Genomic DNA, 22189 nt, shown 5'->3' with positions numbered 1-22189 from the left:
CTCAGGCTACGGGACGCTTGGAAGCATCGTCCCGCGCCGTCGCTGCGGCGTAATCGCCCCAGGCTGGGCTGCGGTTGGTCGAGTATCCAAGCAACCCCGCGTCCCGGCGCCTTCCCCTCACCAGCCAGCCAGCCGCCAGCCATCGCCAGCAGTGAAGACTGGCCAGAGGCGTCACCTATCCGGCAAATTCTTCCCCCCCACACTTCCCCTTCCGCAGCTCCCCCAATTCCACTCCACTGCTTGCCGACTCGCTTACAGTCGCCTTCATTTCAATCAATTGAAAAGCAGCAGGATTCCTGATGAGAAGCGCCAGCAAAATCTATTAACCGAATTGTAATGGATTAATGATGATTTTCACAGGGGTGTAGCCTCGCCGTTTGCGCGAGAGGAGTGCAGGTCCCCTGCTAAGGGGAAGCATGAGGAAGGGGCAGAAGGCAGAAAGGAAGACGAAAAAAAAATGCGTACACTCGCGCCCGGGTTGCTAGACGCTCTAGCAGTTTCCTTTCCCCCTTTTTCGGGTAAAGGTGCTTCCCTGCCGGTCTAACCTCGATTATAGGTGGGAATAAATTGATGGCCGCAGCCGACTAGCTGAAATGGTTCACCCCCCGAAACACCTTGAAGGAAGAATCGTCTTCACAGCGCAGATCGTCGCGCGTTCCAGGCGGCACACCATCAAACCTCCGTCGCCTGATGACGCGCGCATCACGCCCCGAACAAGGGGGAGGTTTACCCTGGCCACCCCTTTGGCTGCGCAGCTACGGGTCGGGATTGGTTCGGAATTGAATTAAATAACTAGGCGGGTGGGTAAGAAATCATCGCCAATTGAAATGATCGATATGCTGCCGCTTGTCAAGAATTAAGTCATCAATTGAACCGAACGTCACCGATTGCAGTGGCATACAGTGGCACACATCATCACGCATTATCAGACCCCAACCATCACCATTTGTTTCTGCCCCACGGCGGGGGGTCCTTTGAGCGCACACACACACACACACATACGCGGTCAGCATGGTGGTGCATTTCGTTGTGGAAAGTCAATTGCTCAAATATACTTTTCTCCGCCACAGCAAGCAAGAAAGGACATAGTGCCGCCAACTGCCAACCACCGGCCACAACCCGCCGTGCCCTCCCGGCCGATACGATGCGTCATCGTCGGTCGGTTCAAATTTGCCGTGAAAACCGTTGCCGCAAAAGGGGAGAAGCAGCGGCGGCGGCTACATGCTTAACAAAAAAAAAGGAACAATTAAACATTATTTATTTAATTTGATTCCCTGTAACGTGTCATAGAACGCTGTTTGAAAGCTTTAATTGTTTGGAGAAAGAGAGGGAGAGAGCGAGAGAGAGAGGAAGAGAGGGAGCGAAAGCTTTCAGAAATTGCTAACAATTAAGCACAGAAGGGTTTCGCTATACGCGCGAAGCGTGCTGGAGCAGTTTGCCGCTCGATATCGTCCAATCCATCGCCTACTACTACTACTACCGCGCGCTGCTCAGCATCCTTCTCCATCTTGCTCGTATGATATCCATCGCTACACTCGCACTCTCTCTCTCTCTTTTTGTCTCCATCTTTCGCTCGCTCGCCCCGATCTAACTGCCTGTTGCACAGTTTGCGGCAAAGGAGCCGAAGCGAGAAGCTCGTGCCATCTATTCTCTCCACTCGTATCGTTCCTCCTGCTCTAGCTACACTCAAAACGCAACCCCCTGCTTCCCCCCCCCTCTTCCACCATTCGTTTGGTCCATCCATTTCGACTACTTTTCCGCCATGCTCCTACCGGCGGCCGCTGGCAAGCGGTGGTGCGCAGCATCTTTTCGCAGCCGTTGCTTCTCTTTTTCGCCCGACTGCGTGCGGCGCGGTGCGGTGTATGCGCGCGCGGGAATCTTGGCAAGCGGGTGGCATGCCCCGGATAGGGATGGGGTGTGTGTGTGGTGTGTGCGGCGGATAGTGTATAAATTTCCATCAAGGATTATAAAAGGAAGTTACAGTGCCGGCAGAAGTTTAATCGTGTGTCGATAGCCGCAACGATCTGATCGTACCAAAACCCCCAGCAAACCCTGCTGAACAGAAGGAAACCGGTGGAAACAGTGCAGGACAGAGTTTTAGTAGCAGTAGTGGGCAGTGTTTGCAGAGAAGTAAAAGAGAATTTGCATTGAACAAAGTGAGCTTGGTGTGGTTTTCAGAGACGCGAGTGTGTGCCGGTTGCAAACAATTTTAAACTTCATTTTTTGAAGGAAAAACAGAAAAACACAGTGCCGAACAATCATTTCGTCCTGTTGCGTGGCGACGTTCAACGGTGGGCACATTAGTATTGGTCGCGTTTAAATCTGTATTCCGGTGCAACCGAGTAGCTGCACGTGCCGTCGTCCGCGAGAGTTCCCCGGAAAGTGTGACCGTTTCGGTGGAAAAACGACCCCGTGTAGTTCCGAGTAACAGTGCCGAACCAGCGACCAAGGTAAGTGACGAGCGTCGTGTGGCCAGCGGTGGCAAAATAATTAAAAGTATTAATAGCATAACACCCAACACCCAACATGATCGATCGTTTGCCGTGTGTGTGTGTTTGATGAGGTGGAACGAGCAATAAGCAGCGTTTCGCTTGCACTGATTAGTGCGCAACCATATGTTACCAACTATCGCGTTCTGAGCTTCGCGCAACATCCTGATAGAATGATGGATTTGAATCCTAGGAAAGTTTGCCGCTCGCAGCGAAACACAAAGAACTGCGGGCAATTTGGTGGCCTATCGCTAAGGTGATTATTATGGAACCCGTTTTTGGTCAGATTTCTTGAGCTGGCCCACGCCACTCAGCAAATGAAGTGGCCGCTGTTGTTGTTGCGATTATAAAACAACACCTTATTTGCAAAGATGCAGGCAGTGGAAAGACTAATGCCCTCCCCTTGAGGCGCTTCCAATCCTGCCCCGTGAAGTGGCTTTCGATAAGGCAATGCCGCCAGCGAGCAATCAGCCACACCCGGGTCAGCATAAGAAGGAGAACTATATGCTATCAACGGCAGTGTTGCCAACCCGTTGCACGCTAACCCGTGCAAAGCTAGCGCGCCCTGGTGGCTAATGATAAGCGAGCGTGTTAGATCAGTGTTGCCATCCATCTCGAGCAGTAGCAAACCGCCGTTAACGTCACTGAACAAATGCACATCAGCACCTGGACCGGACTCCTCACGCTGAGCGTTACGGGAGCGTTACTTGCCTGCCCAGCTTCACGTGACGTTCCATTATCTACCCATGTCAACGCCCATTTTCTAGTCTCGTGATCGCTCGCAGGGAAGAACGTGCCGGGGCAAATCACAAAAGCCCTGCTGGATGTTGTCGCTGATACTGCTTATCAGTTGACGGTGGCCGTGTGTGTATGTTTGAACGTTTCTGCCTGTCTTAAAGACGCTTCGTCGCACGGTTCCTTGTACAGGTCATTCATGCAACTCCATTACAGCGGCCGTTGGGAGTGGGGTTTGTGTGTATTTACTTGATTTGCTGCACTCGATTTGCTGGCTGAGCGCTCTATTGGCGTTCCAAAGCAAAATAATCGTGCCAAACACGGTTGCCTATTTTTAGTGCAACGATCGTCACTGGCCCTTATCGCACGGATCGTTTCTTTCTAATTCACCAAAACACTAAGCACGATCATCAAACCGTAGGTTTGAGGTGTTTTTTTTTTTAATTTGTACAATTTTTTTGCGACGAAAGAGTAAATTAAAATAAATAAAAATAATCTAAATTTACCAGTTTTGTTGATGAAAAAGGGTTATGGGTTCTCATAATTGTTCGAGATCGAGAAAATAATCTAATGTGATGGGAATTGGACTCTATTGCAACCTTTTTGACCAAAATCTAACAGGAATTTCCAGTGAGCTTGCCCAAAACGGGTGCCATGAAGACCAATTCCAATAGAATAAAGTTCATTTCCCCGGTAAGAATGACTGTTGGGAGTAACTGTCCCACAACTTTGAGAACCCCTGTATTTACTTATCATTCTTCTGCCAAGTAATTTCTTTATAATTGTTTTAAAACTATTAGAATGTCGTGCTGGTGTTTGAAGCCCCATCAAATACATGCATAATAGTCCGTTTCTATGCTACCGTATTGAACGGTGGTGAAATCAATTATCCTTTTCTACATTTACATGCCCTTACTCGGCCAGACAATCGCCCACGTGGTATGCAACAATCGGATCTGATCGTACTCACAAGTCATCTGCGGCTTCTGATTATTCTACCACTTAACTTTGAATGACAAACGGTTCGGTTTGAATGCAACTAATTAAATGATTCATTAAATTGCCCCCCCACACACACACACACTATAAGCGGCACTATTCGCCTACAACAATACGTCACGACGCGCAACAGTGGCGGGTGATTGCGCGAGAAAACCCGCGATTACAGCTTACCAATTACATGATACAGGCCCTCCTTCCCCATCCCCATCATCCATCATCGTGCCCCACACCCGATCGGTGGTCAACCTGCCCGGACCACGGAACACGGAATGTAAAACCCCTGGCGGGAAAGTTACCGCACTAGAGGCACAGGCGAGATAATTCTTCTATTCCCTCCTTCCCCTCCACATTCCCTCCTTCCCCTCGTTAGACCGGCACCGGCTACCAGCACGTACCGAGGCACTTTCCCTTTCTATATGGCCTTTGACATGCGTACGTGACGGTGATCATGTAGAACGGAGGCAACTCCGTGTACTTCCCCAGTCCCCGCCGTTCTTTTTCCTTCCCCTTACCCCCCGGGGGGAGATGACATCGATCAATCCAGTTTCGAGCATATAATATACGAGGGCAGGGCGGGCGGCGACAGTTCCGCGATCAAGCGGCCCTGCATGCAGCCAACCAACCATTCCGAACGGCGTTTGTCGTCAAGTGGACCAGGTTTTAAAGATTTAAAATACAACAACAAAAAACTGTGCCATTTTATGGCTTCTGCTGCCCATCGTATCAGCTCACAGAAAGGAAAAGAAGAAAAAGGATCACTGCCCCCAGGGCTAGTTGTGTGTGCGGAACGTGGAAGCAGCAAACGGGCGGAGGAGCCCCGATTAACGATCGTGAGTCATCGCGCGGTGCTTCCTTTTTAGTGTAGCACCACCGCGTGCTCATTTTAAATGCTCGAGATAAACGTTTTATGAACGGAAATTCCAGCCCATTCTGTAAAGGTACGGCGAAGGTGAGCGCGCGGACAGGAATGTTGCATGTTGGTGTGTTGGTAAAACTAGTTTTCGGTGCCCATCGTTTGGCACACGCCGGACAGCACACTATCCAGCCCGGCCGGTCGCTTTTAAAGTCGGGCAACAGGCCTGCAGGCAAATGCTTTGTGCTTTTCTTGCCTTGTACGATCATCGAAGATCAGGAAAAAAGAAGACTGATCGTGCAAGATTCGACGATGATCACATTGAATCACGTTTGGCACAGGCTGACGAGGAAGTGGAAGCGCACGCTCCGGCGCAAGGGAGAGGACACGTCACTTGACCTGTTCATTTACCCGGTCACCTTTTTTGATTCGCCCCTTGCCTTATTACACCACTCCCCCACCCCCCACCGACCCCCCCCACCCGAATGGAATAACGCATCCGTCCTCATAACTGACAGCGGGGCAACAGACAGCGAACGCGCGAACAGCTGTGAGCTGTGTAATATGTCATTTTTATAGTTATTTTGACCTTGGTAGTCGTTCCGTTTTCGACGGGGGGGGGGGGGGGGGAAGGAGGGTCAGGGGAAAAAGGATACAACCGGGCCGGGGTTTGCTTCGTTGCGATTGCGACGCTTCGTTGCGAGTCGTTCTGCTGTCTCATTTGAACTGATTTCGTATCTGCCTCGTGTACGCATGCACACACACTCACACACTTCCTATTGGTGTGTGGGTTGGCCGCGGCAGTTTCGTGCAATAGAATTGCAGCACGCGATGCAGCCGGCCACTCACGCGCCACGTTGCGTCCGTGTTGCCGTTGCGCGCAACGAACATTTTGCTCCACCGAGGCGGATGCGCACCTATCTATGCGCAACTAACCTATCGCATTGACCGCACGCCGCTGGGAGAGGCCACGCGGTCTAGGCCGTTTGGAGATGCGCGGGTAGATGGCTGATATCGTGGACTTTCCTACACCAATCTTGGTTGCTTCTTTTTTTTCTTTCTTTTTGCTCAATTGACCATTAGCCAACTCTCGAAAGCAATAAAAAAAAGCACGTGTTCGTTGGTCCCCAGCAGTAGATTGGCTACCGGCGTGTCGTGCCGCCAGCATTACGTTAATGGTGTTCGTGAATCATAAATTTGTCAAACATATTCCCCCCCGCCCCCAGTTCACCTCTACCCCTCTTTGGAAGGGAAAATGGAGAAAGAGACAAGAATTGACGTCAGTTCTTTCCTCGCGCGATCGCGATCGGCAAGGAGGATGGCGGAGCTTTTGTACAATCCTCGCTTACTCTTTCTCCCACTCCCACTCCCACTCTCTGTCTCTCTTGTTCGGTCGGGGAGGGGGACGTGCCAATTCCGAAACGCTTCCAATCACGAAAGTGACCGGCGGCCTGCACAGAGGAATGAAATGACACGGCAGAAGCAACGGCCCCACATGCACACATCAGCAAAAAGATCGCGCGATAAACTTGCACGGTCATTCATTAGCCAGTCTGACTCCCGGTGGGGGGAGTGGGGGGAGAGAAGGAGATGGAAGGAGAGCCCGGCTGCTAAACGGCCTGTCACAAGCTCCGGCTGTGTATGGCCACAAAGGGCCACCACGAGTTGCGTCAACCGTGTGTGTGTGCGCGCGCGCGCTCGCGGTGGTCTTTGCGTACGATCGCCGACCGATCGCCGACCAGCGCCCGAACGTGATCGGCTCCATCGTGTCTGGGGCTGATGCTGCGGCTGCCGTACCCGGGGGTTCCCCATCGCTAATTCCACCCCCCCCCCCCCCCCCCCCCCCCTGTCCCTCCTAAAACACTAGTCGCAGCGTCAAAGCGCATGGTGCAGCCGGTGCGGACACGTTGTGTACACGCAGGCAGGCCGGGTGCGGCTGGTGCGCAAAGTGCGATCGTGCGACAGCTGAGCTGAGCGGCTGGCTGGGGTTTTTGCGGTCGCCGCTTTTTTTTCGCGGTCGCGATCACACTCCGCTTAAGCCACATGCACATACACACATATACACACACACATTTACTTGTGAGTGTGTCCCGAGAGGCAACGGGTGTGAAATTAATACAGCATGGCAGATATCGAATCAAAACCGGTGTGCGCGGCATCGTCGTGATTGGGGGGGGGGGGGGACATGCCCGTGTGGATGATCGCCCTTTAAAGACGTGTATATGTGTGAGTGTGTGTGTGAGTGGGGAGTAATGTGAGGCCACGGGCAAAGGGAAGGGATTATACAGAGGCGAATGGCTTTTTCGCGCGTTGCCAATCGGGCACTGTTGCTGGGTCATTAATGATTCCTCTTCCATTCGCCCCTTGTGCAGCACGTTTCCATTCGGCTTAGCAAGCGTAATTCCGCAGCACACTGCCGTCTTTTCGGAAGGCTGCGCGGAGGGTGGTTTAAGCTTTACCTCACCGCTGAAAACCCATTTCCGCTAAGTCTTAGCCTTTCGCGCAAATCAGAGCGAACCTGGTTCGCACCGTGGTTCGCGGCTAGCCGTCATACATAAGCCGACGTACGTCTGTCTGATCAATCTTCGGGGAGCTTCTCCTAAGCCGTTTGTTTGCGTTTTTGTTTTTTTTTTTTGCACAGCTAAGCACCCACACCCATTTCCTTCTCGATCTGGGGCGTAATCGGGATGGAAAAATCGTCCCGTCATCAGGTTTGGTCGTCATCCGGCCACCGAATGACGCTTATCGCGCGCGCTCCTCCCCGAGCCCTATCTTATCAACACGGCCGCGGGAGCAATATTGCATTAAAGGCAAAGCTTTTTGCATCGCACGATTTAACGTAAATTGGTTATTGAATGCAAATCAATCACCGTGGGGAGGGGGGGGCAGGGCTAAGACTAACATATTTTTCACTTAATGAATCCCCCTCATTTTGAGAGAGAAACGGAGAAAGGGAGGAGAGAGTTTTGATTCTCGTGGGCATAAGGATTTGCACTGCACCAGACAGCTAATTCAGTTAATTGAAAAATACAACTCTAGTGTACTTGGCGATCTTGATCAACCGCAAACTAACCTATAAAAACAAGGTTATTATAAACCTAGAGGAGTTGTGTCACGGCGCGTAATCATTAGTTGGGAATTGAACCCCGTCCAGTCATGCCCTTTGAAGCTGATGCGCTACGTCTTTCACACTAAGCCGCGAAGGTTCTGGTTAGCACCTACACATTTTAACCCATAAGGCCCGTGTCTGTGCTCCATCGGATGCGATTTTATCGGAAGGCCTGTCAAAATTCTATATGGGATGTGACAGATAACGTCGGACGTGCGATTTCGTCGTACGACGGAATCAAAAATTTTTGATTTCGTCGGACGCCGCATCCGATTTTATCTGTCAAACTAAATGTGTGGTGTTTTGTAGGAACAATCTCAAATTAATTTTTCATAATAGTTATATTATTCAAATCATCCAATTAATCGCAATATTATACGAAAAAGCGTTTGACAGCACGTGCGATAAAATCGCATACGATGGAGCACAGACACAGGCCTAAATGCAGCCACTTGCCCAAAACTCGATCGAATACGGAAACGATCGTAGCGATTGTCAAAATGTAAAAAAAGGTAATGAAATGGTGGCTTCAGTGGACGTATTTTCAATAGTTTGCCATATTGTAGGCATCACTGAGCAGGATAGTTTTGAAATAAATTAAAGCAACCGTTGTATCTAGGCAACTGTAACTATCGTTCCTCTTCGGTTGAGTATGGGAAAATGGTTGATGCTCTCGCCTAAAGGCCGGGGGAGACTGTCCGTACTCGCTAGTGTAATTTCGATTTTCACTAGCGCATCTGGCGGCGGCTGGTGGAAGCTTTTTTAGGTCATCGAGGGAATGGTCATGCCGGATCTCAAAAATAAGTAGTTTTTCCATCGTTTTTTTCATGAAAATGGATGTAATGCGTGCAGGACTTGTGCATCTACCTTTTACAAAACTTTTCTCGTCCGAATTAAGTAAAAAAAAAAAAAAAAACATAGAAAATAACATATTTTCTACAGCCGCTCCAAGTTGTTTGGAAAAATGCTTCTACCAGCCGCCGCCAGATGTGCTAGCGAAAATCGAAATTACACTAGCGAGTACGGACAGTGTCCCCCGGCCTTAATGATTGGCAGTGCAAATCAGTGATAGTTTGATCGACGCGTTAGTTTTGCAATTCGTCGTTTTCGTTTTTAAGGCCGGGCTACATTGATCGTACTCCTGAGTGTAATTTTTGTGAACGCGTACGCCATCTAGCGGCGGCGGGTCGAAGCTAGAGGCTGGTATAATTTATCTGTCAAAAAGTGTTTTGGGTCCAGGAGGCTATAATTTTACCCAATGATGGAAAGATGTTGGAAGATGGGGAAAAATGTTGCCTAGCGCTTTGTATGAATGACGATTTATCCACCAACAACAATTAACGGCCTATTTTGTTGCAATTTATGGACGTTTATAAACATTTCATACGGCATACAAGTAGCCTGCTCGAAACTTGATGAGACACCAAGTATGAATAATTTTGACACATAAATTATACCGACATCTAGCTTGCGCTGGTCGCCGCCAGATGCGCTAGTGAAAATCAAAATTACACCTGCGAGTACGGTCAATGTAGCCCGGCCTTTAGATAGCTTCAGCTTGAACTTTTCGTAAAGATTGTACCAAATTTGGTAAAAACGATTTAATTTATATGCTAGAAAAAAAGGTGCAGTAAGTTAAGATGCGACATTTCCATCTGCCAATCGAAACTAAACGTTCGATGATTTGCCATCTCCGACAGTTTCCCATTAGTAAGGCATGATTGGACGGGGTGGTTTCAGTCTTGAAAATTCCAGCTCAATCAGTCGAGTTAGTTAAATCTGGCAGCGACTGGCCAAAATGCTACAACGTAATTGCCTACAATCGACACCTGTAAGAATTTTCGAACGCCCCAATAATGAGCAATCCTTCATTCAAACGCGTACGCGCCCAGCGAATGTGCGATAAGACAACGACACGATACGCGCTTCTTGATGTCGTTGCAAATTACGCGTGCTCCGGCAGGGTTTTGGAGCGTAGCAGCGAATCGCTTCACTTGAGCGGCTTGAAAGATAAGGGCTTGCCTCGGGCCCACACACACACACACGGGGGCATCTCACCGGGCGGGCGGGCAGTGTGTGATTCCAATCGTGATTCGTTTCTAATGGTGATTGATCGATCGGTCGCAAGTGGGCAAACCCCGCATCATCGCCCATCGAAGGTCGTGGCGACAGTTGACCCACGTGTGTGCGTGTGTGTGTGCGTTGGGGAGGTTGCCGACCGAGATATGCGTCGACCCAAAACGCGGTACGTACCCGGGGTGGTAAAAAGGAGAGGCCCGGGGTTCATGCTCACCGGCGTTTCTCACACGCAATGGCCCGCAAGAGCCCGCTGGCGTCAGCTGGTGATAAGACGGCTCGTCGTTAGAGAAATTGTCATATCAGCATTAAGATATCTATCCCACTCTTCCGCTTCCCCTCGCCCAGTGCAGCACACTGTGTGGGCCATTCGCTGGAAGCTTTTAAGATTGCAGCGCACCGAACATTACCTGCCGGCTGCGAGTTAGGCATCGACGGATACTCCGGCATGGACAGGATGTCGGTCGCCGATGTGACGGAAAGCAAATGTTAGCTTTGCGGGATGGGCAGGAAAGGACCAGCACGAGCTGCGAGGTGGTGAGGGCTGTCCGGTATGTGTAATCACATGCCACATGCTTTGATGTGCCTCTTCCCGAAGGTGTATGTGTGTGTGTCTGTTTTTTTTTTTGCGGCAACCGTGTGCTACCGTTAGGGGCACGCCATGCGTTGACATTCAACGGGGGCAGCGGGAACTCCGACTCCGATGGCAGCGAAGGAATGTTTAAACAATTTATTTCTTTTTTGCTTCTTACCTCGCTGTTGCGCTGTTTGCCCCACTGGAGGGGGGGGGGGGGCAAGGGCTAGCGGGGCGTACGTGGGATAGTTTTGGGTTGTTTTTTTCCTTCTACCTCATGCTGATATGCGAGCGCACTCTGCACCACGTGTGTGTGTGTGTGTTGGACTTTCGAGGAAGTCGCTCGGATGGATGATGAAATTCTGACCATCGGTTGCGTCGAGCGGCTGTGTGGGGGGAAAATGTCAAGCCGTCAGAGTGTTTTCCGCGCCGGTGAAAAAAGTCACACCGTTTGGGAGAAACCTTGGACCGGCCCCTCTTGGGTCGCATGCATTCGCATGTGAACACTGTGATGTGGGGCGACCGGGTGTGATTAGTCTGTTAGTCACTGTAAATCCATCCCCCACCAGCAAGCACACGTGTGCGAGAAACGTTTAATTAAGCCGCCACCGCGCAACGTTCTACTAGCTAATGACCGTGTATCACACACTGCCCCATGCGATTGGGTCGAGCCCCCAATCGCTGCTCAAACGTTCGTTCTGGCTTCGTTGTGTAACTTGCAATACACACACACACAGACACAGACACATACGATACATTCGCCCGCTAATTATCAGCGTGACGCGTACCGCGAACGCGTGGTGGTGCGTAATAAATTCCAATCGGAAAATTACCGGACTACGGTCCAACGCCGCCCCCACGTGCTGGTGTGTTCGTGGAACTATGGAAAGTTTACGAAAACACGCTGGACGACGAAATGTGTATCTCACGCGCGCTGATTGATTCGCACTGTTTTGTTAGCCGTATCTATTTCTTTTTGGGATTGTTTGTTTGTGGAGCAAATTGGAAACCTTGGAAAGCGGGAGGAAGCGGAAGCGGGTTTGGCGGAGGTGACACTGATAAGCATTGAAACAATCGTGACTGTCACCGCCGGAGGGTGTTAATTGTTGTGTATTTGGCAATGGGCGCTTCGGCTGTCCACCGTGCTCGCCATCAGCAGGTAGCGCGCGCCTCAAGGTTTTCCGGGAAGAAAACTAAACTTAACCGTTTATTTATAGCCCGGTTTTAGCTTCCTTCCCTCTTCCCCCCCCGCCCCCCTCCGCCTTTTTACTGACAGTTGACGAAAACTGTCACATCGTGTATAGATGACAGCGGGTGGGGGGGAGTAGTGTTTTCTCCCCTTGTTTCGCCCGGAATCAAGTGTGCCCTCGAGCGTTCGCTGGCAACGGACGGCACAGCAACCTTCCTCATGTTCGGCCAGGCTCGCCCATCGCGTGGCGTATCACGTGAAAGTCACATTCTGCCCAGACACACACACACACACACACACACATCCGCCAAGTATTCCCATCCCACAGCATGCAGAGCGCGGGTGATGCAACTCATTGCTCTCTAGTACCTCTCTCGGGAACACGGGAAGGTTGTGATTCCGGTGCAATATTTCCGCCGCATGCACATAACGCCCCTCTCCTCTTCCCCCCCCTTTTGTCCCGAGTAAGTTTATGGCCCATCAGGCCGGGTTTATCATCCCAGCAACTGGAGCTGGGGATGGGAAAAAAGAGGGTCGCCTAATCCCTGCGCTGCAAGTGTGGCAAACACCGTGCGACAGCGACTCGAGCTCGGCTTCGGAAGAAGGGGCAGCAGCAAAAAAAAAGGCCCTTGCTGGAGCAACGCGTCACTGGGACGGTGAGCAATTCTCACTAACGCCTCGAATGGGAACAATTGGAAAAAGTGAACAAAAAAAGATTCTAATTAGAGCTCACAGGTTGCTCAGCGCGGGGGTAAATTTGCGCTGGAGTTGCCGAGCCCCTAAGAACGCTGGTGCAAACGTGATCCCGATTGGAGGTCTGGCGAGAAGGAAACAATCCCACCACCACCACCATGGACTGCCGGACTGTGACTAACTCGGGGAGGTGTTGGGAAGGGCACGAACGACGGCATCGTACGATCGAACGATCGAAGGCACGAACCCAACCCGGCGACGGACGAAAAGAAGGAAGGGGGGGAGGGGGAGGGGGGTTACACGATTCAAAGATCATCGGATTCAAATGCAAAGCGAGGGAGGTGATGCAGGGGGTTGACCGTGTCGAACGGGAGGGGGAGGAGAGGGCTGTAAGCATTCCTTCCCTTCCAACCCCCAATTAGTTCGGATGTGTGGTTGGGGCAATTTTATGTAACGAACGGCGAACGAAACGGTGCTAATGGCTTCTGATCATGACTGCGATTGCCGCCATTGCCACGCTGGCCAACCGGCCCGATCCACCATCGATACAGTTTTCCGGCTGGCGTGTTTCTTCGGTGCCTGCAGAAGCCCTCTTTCGTCTCTCGCCCTCCCAAGTAAAACAAGTAAAAGTATCGCATCGGCCACTGCTCCGCTGGGAGGGTAAAGCTAATAATCTGTCGGAGTAAGCGCGCGACACACAAACCGTGTGTGCTGGGGACACGTTTTAACAAAACGGAAGAAGGAATGCGTTTGCCGCCGCCGCCGCCGCCGCCGTCACCTTCCACCACCGGCCACCGGTTCGGGACACCCGCTTGTCTCGTGTGCTACGAGGACACACGAGAGCGAGAGAGCGGTGCGGCCGGAGAGAATAGAGACAGGCGAGTGTGGCCGTAGAGACACGGGCACAGAGAATGAACGCAAAATGAACCACGGGACGGTGCGCGCGCGCGCGCCCCCGCCACGGGTGAGCGAGAGATTATAAATTCGAGCCACCGGCACCGTCGGCCATTCATTCGTAGCCCGAGTGTCGACGGTAGTGTTTGCCATCCATTCCCCCCCACCCGCGACGGTGTCAATCGTTTTTCTTCCACCAAGTGTGTGTGTCCGTGTTGTAGCTTCGTACCGCGTTCGCGTTACACGTTACACGATATTCAGGAGGCAACGAGAGCAAGCAGGGCAGGACCATTACTAGCTGGCGTTAGGAGCGCTAGACAAAACAATAGCGATCGAGCGAGCCCGCGCGCGCGCGTGTGTGTGTGTGTGTCGACGGTGACTTAGCGAAAGCAAAAAGCCTTAGCCCGCCTTTGCTCTGGCACGACGAGCGATCCTGTTCGATCCGGTGGCTTACAATCGCAGTGTTGCGTAGTGTTGAGCCCTCCTTCTCTCTCTCTCGCTGGACACAGTCACAGTCACGGTGTAATCTGCCGTGCGATCCTCCGCAGTAGCCATCGACGAGTAGCGGCGCCCCGTTGACGTCACGTTACCAGTAGCAGCAACAGCAGCAGCAGCAGCTTCCACACGTATCAAATCGATGCCTACTACTGTGCTAGTGTGTGGAGCGTTTGATTGTTGAGCACGAATCAACGGACGACGGCACCCACGGCACACATACAGCGCGTTTAATGTCCACCCTTGGTGCAATTCGTCTATCATCGTCGTCCAAGCATCAGTGTGAAAGCAGCATCCGCAAGCTGGCGGTAACGACCCGTAGTAGTACGGCCATTATTATTAGCAGCAATATCATCGACGGTTGTGGAGCGACAGTAGCGTGGTGTTAGTGTACCGATCATACAACCGAATTAAAAAAAGGGACATCATCGTGCAGCTTCATCTGGAACCTGCTGGTACCCATCATACAAAGGCGTAATTGAGTGTGTGTGTGCGTGATTCGTTTCGAGTGAGATCAGCAGTGTGGGCCAGTGCAGTGCCAGTAGGCCACCGAACAAATCCGCCAAAAGCAACAACAAAAAAGCAAAGGAAACCAGCCCCGCTGCAGTTCCCCGCCGCGGTTGTTCTAGGCACGACGGCTCCGCCGGCAGCTACGCAGCTACGCAGCGTCCCTATGTTGGGGTTCGGCGAAAAGGTGAACCTTTCCGAGTTAATGTTGCTAAATGTGCTGATAAAACATCTCACAAACTCAAACATTACATAACACGCGGCGCGCACCGGACGCTGGTGTGAGTGTGTGTGTTGGCAATATACAAAAAAAAGGTTTGATTTTTGAGTTTTTCGTGTGCGCGTGTCGCGGATTGCCTGGCCTGGGTGATTGTGACCGCTGTACCAACGGTGACGGAGAATAGATTTTTCGTCTATGCTAGCGAAACAGGCGGCATAGCGAGCAGCGAACAGAGCGTGTGCTTGAGCGAGAGAGCGAGAGAGCGAGAGACAGAGAGTCCAACCCGCACGAACCAGCAAGAACGAGAGAGAGAGAGAGGCAGAGAGTGAGAAAGAGAGGGAGACAAAAGAGCGATCAAGAAAGCGAAAGAGCGAGATAGTTTCGAGCAGAAAGGGCGGACGGAGGGACACAGGAGCACGCGTCTGGACCGAAGGAAAGATCAATTGTGTGTGCGGAACGGTACGATCGAGATCACCGGTGTGTGTGTGTGTGTGTCGAAGGGAAAGCACCCCGCTCCCCTCCCGTCGCAGAAGCAATTAGAGCGTAGGTTGACTTACGCTCGTCCCGCAGAAGAAGGCTACTTCGAAAACACCGCCTGACCGACGACCGGGACGTCGGCAGCCGAAAACCCAAACCGGCGCTGAAGGCGAAGGCTTGAACGGTCTAGCATACCACCCCACCACCCCCCTTTCTGCAGGAAGTTGCTTCATCATCAAGCCCGCCCGCGAGAAAGGCGCAAAAGGGCGCACAAGACAGCGAACGACCCTAACGACCCTCCCGGTGGTGGAGCTCCCGCGCTTGAAGTAAGACAAGGAAGCGGCAGAAGTTTGTACCGCGTGCAAGCTACTTGGAAAAGCTAGCAAAAGAAGAAAGAAGCGAGCTACGAACGGAGCGCGACAAAGAGCGAAAGAGAGAGAGAGAGACATTTGTGTGTGAAACAGACGGACTCTTCCAGCACGAGGAAGCATCGCAGCAAGCGGGAGGAAAATTCGATTGGACACTTGCGGGATTCGTATTGGTGTGTGCGCAATTTTCTCATCGAGGCAGTACCAGGCGCACCACCGCCGCCACCAACCGCCAACCGCCAACCGCCAACCGTCACGCCAGCGTTTGAAACAAAGAAACACAACCCCAGCCAACGGCTTGCTTCCAGTCTGTTAGTGTCTGTGTGTGTTTGTGTGTGAGCAAAGTTTCCCGGTTGCAAAGATTTGCGGAAAAGCATCCCCCTTCAGCCCCGAAAGGCACGTTAGAAAGTAAGTATTTTTCACCCCCTCCCTTCTTTCTGTTGCGCCAAGCGATTGCATGGAGCGAAATGGCCGGCCGGCTGGCCTTAAAACATGCTGCTTTCCGGCGGAGGCCGGCGCAGACAATCGACAATCGAAAAAGTAGTAGAAATAAAAAAAGGAACGTGTCCACTCTCCTACCACACGACACGACAGCGTCGTAAAAAGAATATTTGGGTCGCCAGCGGTCGTGGCGTTTGGGGGTTGCGGTGGGGGTTCAAGCCAAACGTGTTCGCGGTTTGCCATTTAACCTTTGGAATTTGGCTTGTGCCCCCCCCCCCCCCGCACCTCCCTGGGCACGGTACAACAAACTGCGGTCCTTTCCCACTACCAACGCAACACGGTGGCAGTAGAGAGAGAGAGAGAGAGAGAGAGAGGTGAGCTTCTTCTTTTCGTTTGCTGCCCTTGCTGTTGCTGCTGTTGTGGGTTGAGTTCATCATAGTAAATTTAGACACTTTAAACCGGTGAACCATGTGGTCGGTCCCGTCCTCTCGTTTTTCGATTTAAATCCCCCCTCTCCGTTCCATTCATTGAACTGTTTCAGCACTGGCTTTCACTGGCAAACGCCGCACGCGAGAAGGCGGTCAATTTCCGTTATCGGTCGGATTGTGCGAACATGCTGCGACACGCATAGACACGATCGGTCGTATCTCACTATCTCTCTCTCTCTCTTCAACTGCTCCGCTAAATGATGTCACTCGAGCATGGATTTGATTGATCACATACGCACCACACATACACGCAAGCACGCACGCACGCACGTTTGGCGCCAAACTGCGCGCGCGATGATGATAAGCGGGACACTTTGATACGCGCTCGGGTACGTCATCATCACGGCGAAATCTTTCACCGTGTGTCTGTGTGTGTGTGCGCTCACTCTCGATGATAGAACGGAAGCGCGGTTGCTCTGTGTAAGCGTTGTTTCCTACGCGTCACACTTCCGCTGTTAGTAGCGTGTCATGGCATGGTGTTTAAAAATAAAAACCCCAAAAAAACGCCTTCTCTGATCGCGCCGTGTGTATGTGTGGTTGTGCTAGACGATCGACTGAAATGAAAAAAAAAAAGAATGAATTAAATGTTAGCCGATGAATGGGTCTGTGGTTGTTCTTGTACCGATTTACACTGGTTGCAAATGATGCATGCCACATATCCTTTCCTTGTGCCTTATCGTGTACAATCATCATCATCATCATCGTGCTCATTCACAACAGTACGTGACACAGCGCGGTCAAAACTGGGTCTATTCCCCCACCACGGGGCTGTGTTAAAAAGCATTGCGAAAAAACAAAAAAAAAAAAACATACGGCACGGCTCACTGCCACCACCTGGCCAGTCGGATTTCGCGCGCCTTGTTCATGGTCGAAAACTCGCTGACACAAAGCGCGACCCGTGTCTGATGCAATTCCGATCGTAATTTCTCATGCCCGATGAACACCGCTCTGTTCGGGGCCCTTCGTTCACCCCTTTTTTTTATAGCGCCGGCTCTATGCTCTTCGGGCCGGTGTGCACGCGCCGCGACGTTTTTCTCTCGCACCGTGTGTTCACTAAATGGCGATAGAGCACGCGGCCGCCGCTCACGGCTGATACAAGCAAGAGCAACTACCGAGCACACACACACACATGCACACAATGAGTACACCTGACGGGGCTCTGATGATCTCTCGCTTTCGCTGACAGACTGACCTGTCTTTCTACAACAGCTGATTTTAATTGTGTTTCCTTCTCTCTCTCTCTCTCTCTCTCTCTCTCTCTCTCTCTCTCTCTCTCTCGGCTTGTTTTTCCTTGCAGCGCCATGATGAACGTGAAGCATTTGCTGATGCTGGCCGTGTGCCTGCTGCCGGCGCTGCTCGTTACCCCCGGTAGCGGGCGGGCCGTCGTCCTGGACCCGGACACAGCCCTCGGTGCGTCCGCGTCCGCCTCGTCGTCGTCCTCCTCCTCCTCCGGCACGGTGGTTTCGTCGGCCGAGGGCAGTGTGCGCGGAGGAGACGGGGGCCGTGCGATAAGACCGACGTTTGTGAAAATTACCGCCGCACCGCCGGCCCGCGTCGCCCAAATCCGTGGCACCACCGTCGAGCTGGAGTGCGAAATAATGGGCTCGCCGACGCCCACCGTCCAGTGGGTGCACGGTAGCGGACAGACAGCTGATGTAAGTAGCAAAGCATCGATCGTGCCGCAACTCTCCCTTAACTAACCTTCTATCTCTCTCTCTCTCTTCACTACAGTGGGAAGATATCAGCGTGAACGTCATCTCGGAGGATACGCCGACGTCGGTGGCGCGCGTCGTAACGCGGCTGGTGATTGACCGGGCGTCCCGCGCCTCCCAGACCACCTTCACCTGCATTGGGCGGGCGGCCGGGCAGGAGGTCAGCTCGTCCACCGTCGTGTACCACGTGGACAGTGTGGCGCATCTCGGCAACTACTCCGATGTGCCGCTGCTGCGCCCGGTTGCGGCCGTCGACACGATGTTCAAAAATCTGAAGGGCGCCCGCATCACGCTCCACTACAAGACGCTGTTCGAGAACATGGGCTCGACCGTGGTGCTGCCGTGCAAGGCGGTCGGCCGGCCGCTGCCCGAGATTACCTGGCTGAACGAGGAGGGCAATGTGGTGGGCAGCCTGCAGGATGCGCGGTTCCGCACGCTCCCGACCGGCGAGCTGATCATTACCGGGCTGCGGTGGGCCGACATGGGCTCGTACACGTGCGTCGCGAAGAACGTGCTGGCGAAGGATGAGTCGGAAACGTTCGTGTACCCGATACGGCCCAACTAAGGTGCAGCCTACCAAACACACACACACATACACCCCTCCACGACCCCCAGGGAAAACCCGGAACAATCTTCCATGCGGCTCCCGTACCCGGATGTAACGGACACATGGATGGAAACTTACAAAATACAAGCTGAGAAGGAAGGGTAGGAGAGAGAGGCTAGAATAATGGAATGAAAAGAAAAAAACAGAAGAAAAAGCAAAAAAAAAACAAACGGATGCGTACGGTATTTGCAGAATAGCTGCAACAAAGCAAAGGAACAAAAAACAAACTTATGCCATATACTTAACTTATTTAAAGTTGTTTGTGCACTATTAGAATCCAAACCAGCGGAGAAGATAGAGAGAGAGAGAGAGAGAGTGGGGTGGAGCAGCGCATTAGCTTATACTAAACCAACCAACCAATCAATGTTAGACAGCACACCAACTTAACGCACCAGAAATGCGCATGGGAAGGAAGGGGGTGATGGTGGGAGAAGGGAGGAATGTACATCTCCAATGGTTCTTCCACCATCCCTTGCTTCCAGCGCATCCAGGATGCATTCACTAACTTTAACTTATTTAACATATACCTCCTATTTGATGTAACGAGAACATATTCAAAGTGTGTGTTTGTGTGTGTGTCTTTGTAGGCGTGTGTGTATGTGTGTGTGCATGTACACCAAGAGAACATGTAAATCACAAACTCTGCAGCACGAATGCTCTCTATCTATAGGCTTTTAGTGGCGATACCGAGTTGAAATAGGTACTCCCCTCCCTTCCCCAAATCTGGAAGGCATGCCATCGTCACCCTCTGTGCCACGACTGCCATTGGTGATCAGTTTTTTTGGGAACCGGGAGGGTAGACGGAATAGACACACGTTGCAAATACCAGAAATCAACCAACCACCACCACCAACTATGTACATATAGAAATACCTTTTCCGTCTTCATGTCAATCGCTGTTACATGTTGATATGCGTACACATGCACACATACATACACACCCATACGCACACACACACACACACACATACACAGATAAAACGTACGCACGGGCCGGGTAGGCTACCGTGACTACAATTACCACTTAGGAGATAGGGCCCCTAGCTAGCTATTTGGTGGCACACAGGAACCACGGTACAAAGTGCAGCACGTTGTTTTGCGGGTGGCTTGTTTGCTTCGTGCTTGAGTGGTAAAAAACCCGCAACCCCCCACACGAGGGCAACGACGGTTTCAGGGACACCGTCACCAACACTCCCTGACCGCCCCACGAAGAGTGCACGTAAATGTGTGTTCCCTTTACTCGGTGCGGTGCAAAAACGCGGATGCAGCAACAGGAACGTTGGAACCGTTGTTTGTGTGCAAAGAATTGTAAATGGATCAAGCAAATGTTTCATTTCAAATAAAAAAAAACCCAAGAACAGAAAAAAGAAAACACGTTTTTTTTTTGGTAGTGCAGTTATGGGGTTATTGGGTGTTTGGAATTGAGAAAACATACCTGTAGGATACGGAACAGCATCTCCTGGTTACGTCGTAGTTGTCCTGGATGTTCTGCGTTGATGATGATATACGCTTATTGATATTGGATATTGGAACAGCAGCAACAACTTCAACTCCTTACGAGATAAGTCTTGCATGTTTCGAATAGTGTTGTACTTCATTAATCTTTTAAAAGATTCATTTATACGAATCTTGAGTCACGAATCAGGGATCTAAAATCTAAAAGTTGATTTTTTTAAATATTCATATGACTCTCAAAAGACTCATGTGCCTGTGAAGATTTATTCATTCATTCAATGTTGATGTTCTGGATATTCATGAAGGTTTTAAGATTCATTTATCTCGAAGGATTAAATAATATCTAAAAATAAATAAGTTTCTAGGTATTCTTCAATCTCCAAAGCGTCTACGTTCCTGTAAACGAATTGTTGTCAAATATGAATGAAAGTAGCATTCATATTTGGAATATAAAGGAAATATTTTTAAACAGAGGGATTAATCAATCTTTTGAGACATTTAGAGATTTCAAAAAGGGTATCATGATTCTTGCAAGGTTTAAGAAACTTTATACATACATAGAAGCCTAAATCTTTGGCGAACTTACAAAATTCGGTATCTGAAGTGCCAGGGCATTACTGTACTAGAGAATCTGTAATAACTCACTTTTGATTAAAAAAAAAACTAAAATATAAATGTTATTTAAAAAAAGAGAAGGATGTTTAAACCCTTCATTAATCCGTTCCAGTTTTTTAATGTGTTTTTTTTTTACTATATGTGATGTTAAACATTTATTGATAGAATCCATTCATATATAAAATATACATTTAACGTGAGTGATTAAATTGTATCATCTCGTAATCTAAACATTGTACTAAACGTTTGTTTGTTTGTTGTTGTTGTTTTTCTTTGCAATCTTACTAATGAAAATTATTTCGATTCAGTTGTTTCGATTCTTGCGTTGCCTGTTTTTTTCATTTTCACGCGTTTGTCCAGCTTGAAAAGGCTGTATTGCGTTATCTTAGGATGTATGCAACATTTCAAATGTTTACCCAACACACCATTTTTCGCTAGCGTTATCGCTCCGGATCTCGGAACCTCGCTTGTTTGTCCCTAAGAAATAGTGCTTTGCACTAGATCAAGTGATCGCTAGATGGCGGGCTTTTCTCCGTTCTTTGAACCATTATACATTATAGTGGAGAGTTCATCAATTTGATTCTTACACATGCAGTTCTGACCGGTATAAGTTGCTGATTTTGGCTCTTTATGCCGTAAAGTTTGCCGACCACTGCACTCGACACTACGCCCAATGAATATTCCAATAGCATTCTACGATTGGGCGCAAATACATCCGCAAACAAATACCCGGTGCATGGGGTTGGGAAGTGTCCACCCTTCTGTTACAAATGACGTACTGATACCACACAGAATTGCTACGGCGTGTAGAGATTAGTGATGTGTTATGCGGAGCAGATCCACTCCGATATCCACTGAATCCTACTCAGAATCAAAACCAAGTCCAAGGACGAATCCGGAAGAATCCGGCGACCAACTTTGGAGGGCTGCAGACGATGACGGATCCGAAGGAGTCCGGATGACTTCTGAATGGTTAGGTCCGGTTAGCTTCGGGTGATTCCGGTTGATTACGAACGGCTCTGGATGAGCCTGGATGTGTTAAAACAGGATGGATCAATCCAAACAAGCTCAAATCAAAGTGCATTGCCTGCAGTAATGGCAGCTAATTCCATCGTAATATTAAAAAAAAATCCCTTAAAGTGTAGTTTTCCATTCGTCAACTCATAACATGGTGATCATAAGCATCCGTA

General features: G+C 50.5%; 1 protein-coding gene across 2 annotated transcripts; it reads left to right on the top strand.

Annotated features, from left to right (window-relative positions):
• The first annotated feature begins 1983 nt into the window (after positions 1-1983).
• On the top strand, positions 1984-20182 carry LOC120952791 (neural/ectodermal development factor IMP-L2). Of its 2 annotated transcripts, none has more exons than XM_040372306.2 (3): positions 1984-2450; positions 17908-18265; positions 18342-20182. In XM_040372306.2, exons 2-3 carry the CDS (start codon positions 17912-17914, stop codon positions 18885-18887), a joined length of 900 nt encoding a protein of 299 aa, XP_040228240.2. In that variant the 5' UTR covers positions 1984-2450; positions 17908-17911; the 3' UTR covers positions 18888-20182. The 2 variants fall into 2 exon arrangements, with proteins under 2 accessions (XP_040228240.2, XP_040228239.2); XM_040372305.2 differs by lacking the exon at positions 1984-2450 and adding an exon at positions 13718-16089.
• The last annotated feature ends 2007 nt before the right edge of the window (positions 20183-22189 follow it).

This window comes from Anopheles coluzzii, chromosome 2 (genome assembly GCF_943734685.1).
Source record: "Anopheles coluzzii chromosome 2, AcolN3, whole genome shotgun sequence".
Classification (NCBI taxonomy): domain Eukaryota; kingdom Metazoa; phylum Arthropoda; class Insecta; order Diptera; family Culicidae; genus Anopheles; species Anopheles coluzzii.
Note: the sequence above shows the minus strand (reverse complement) of the source record. Positions and strands in the feature narration are given on the sequence as shown.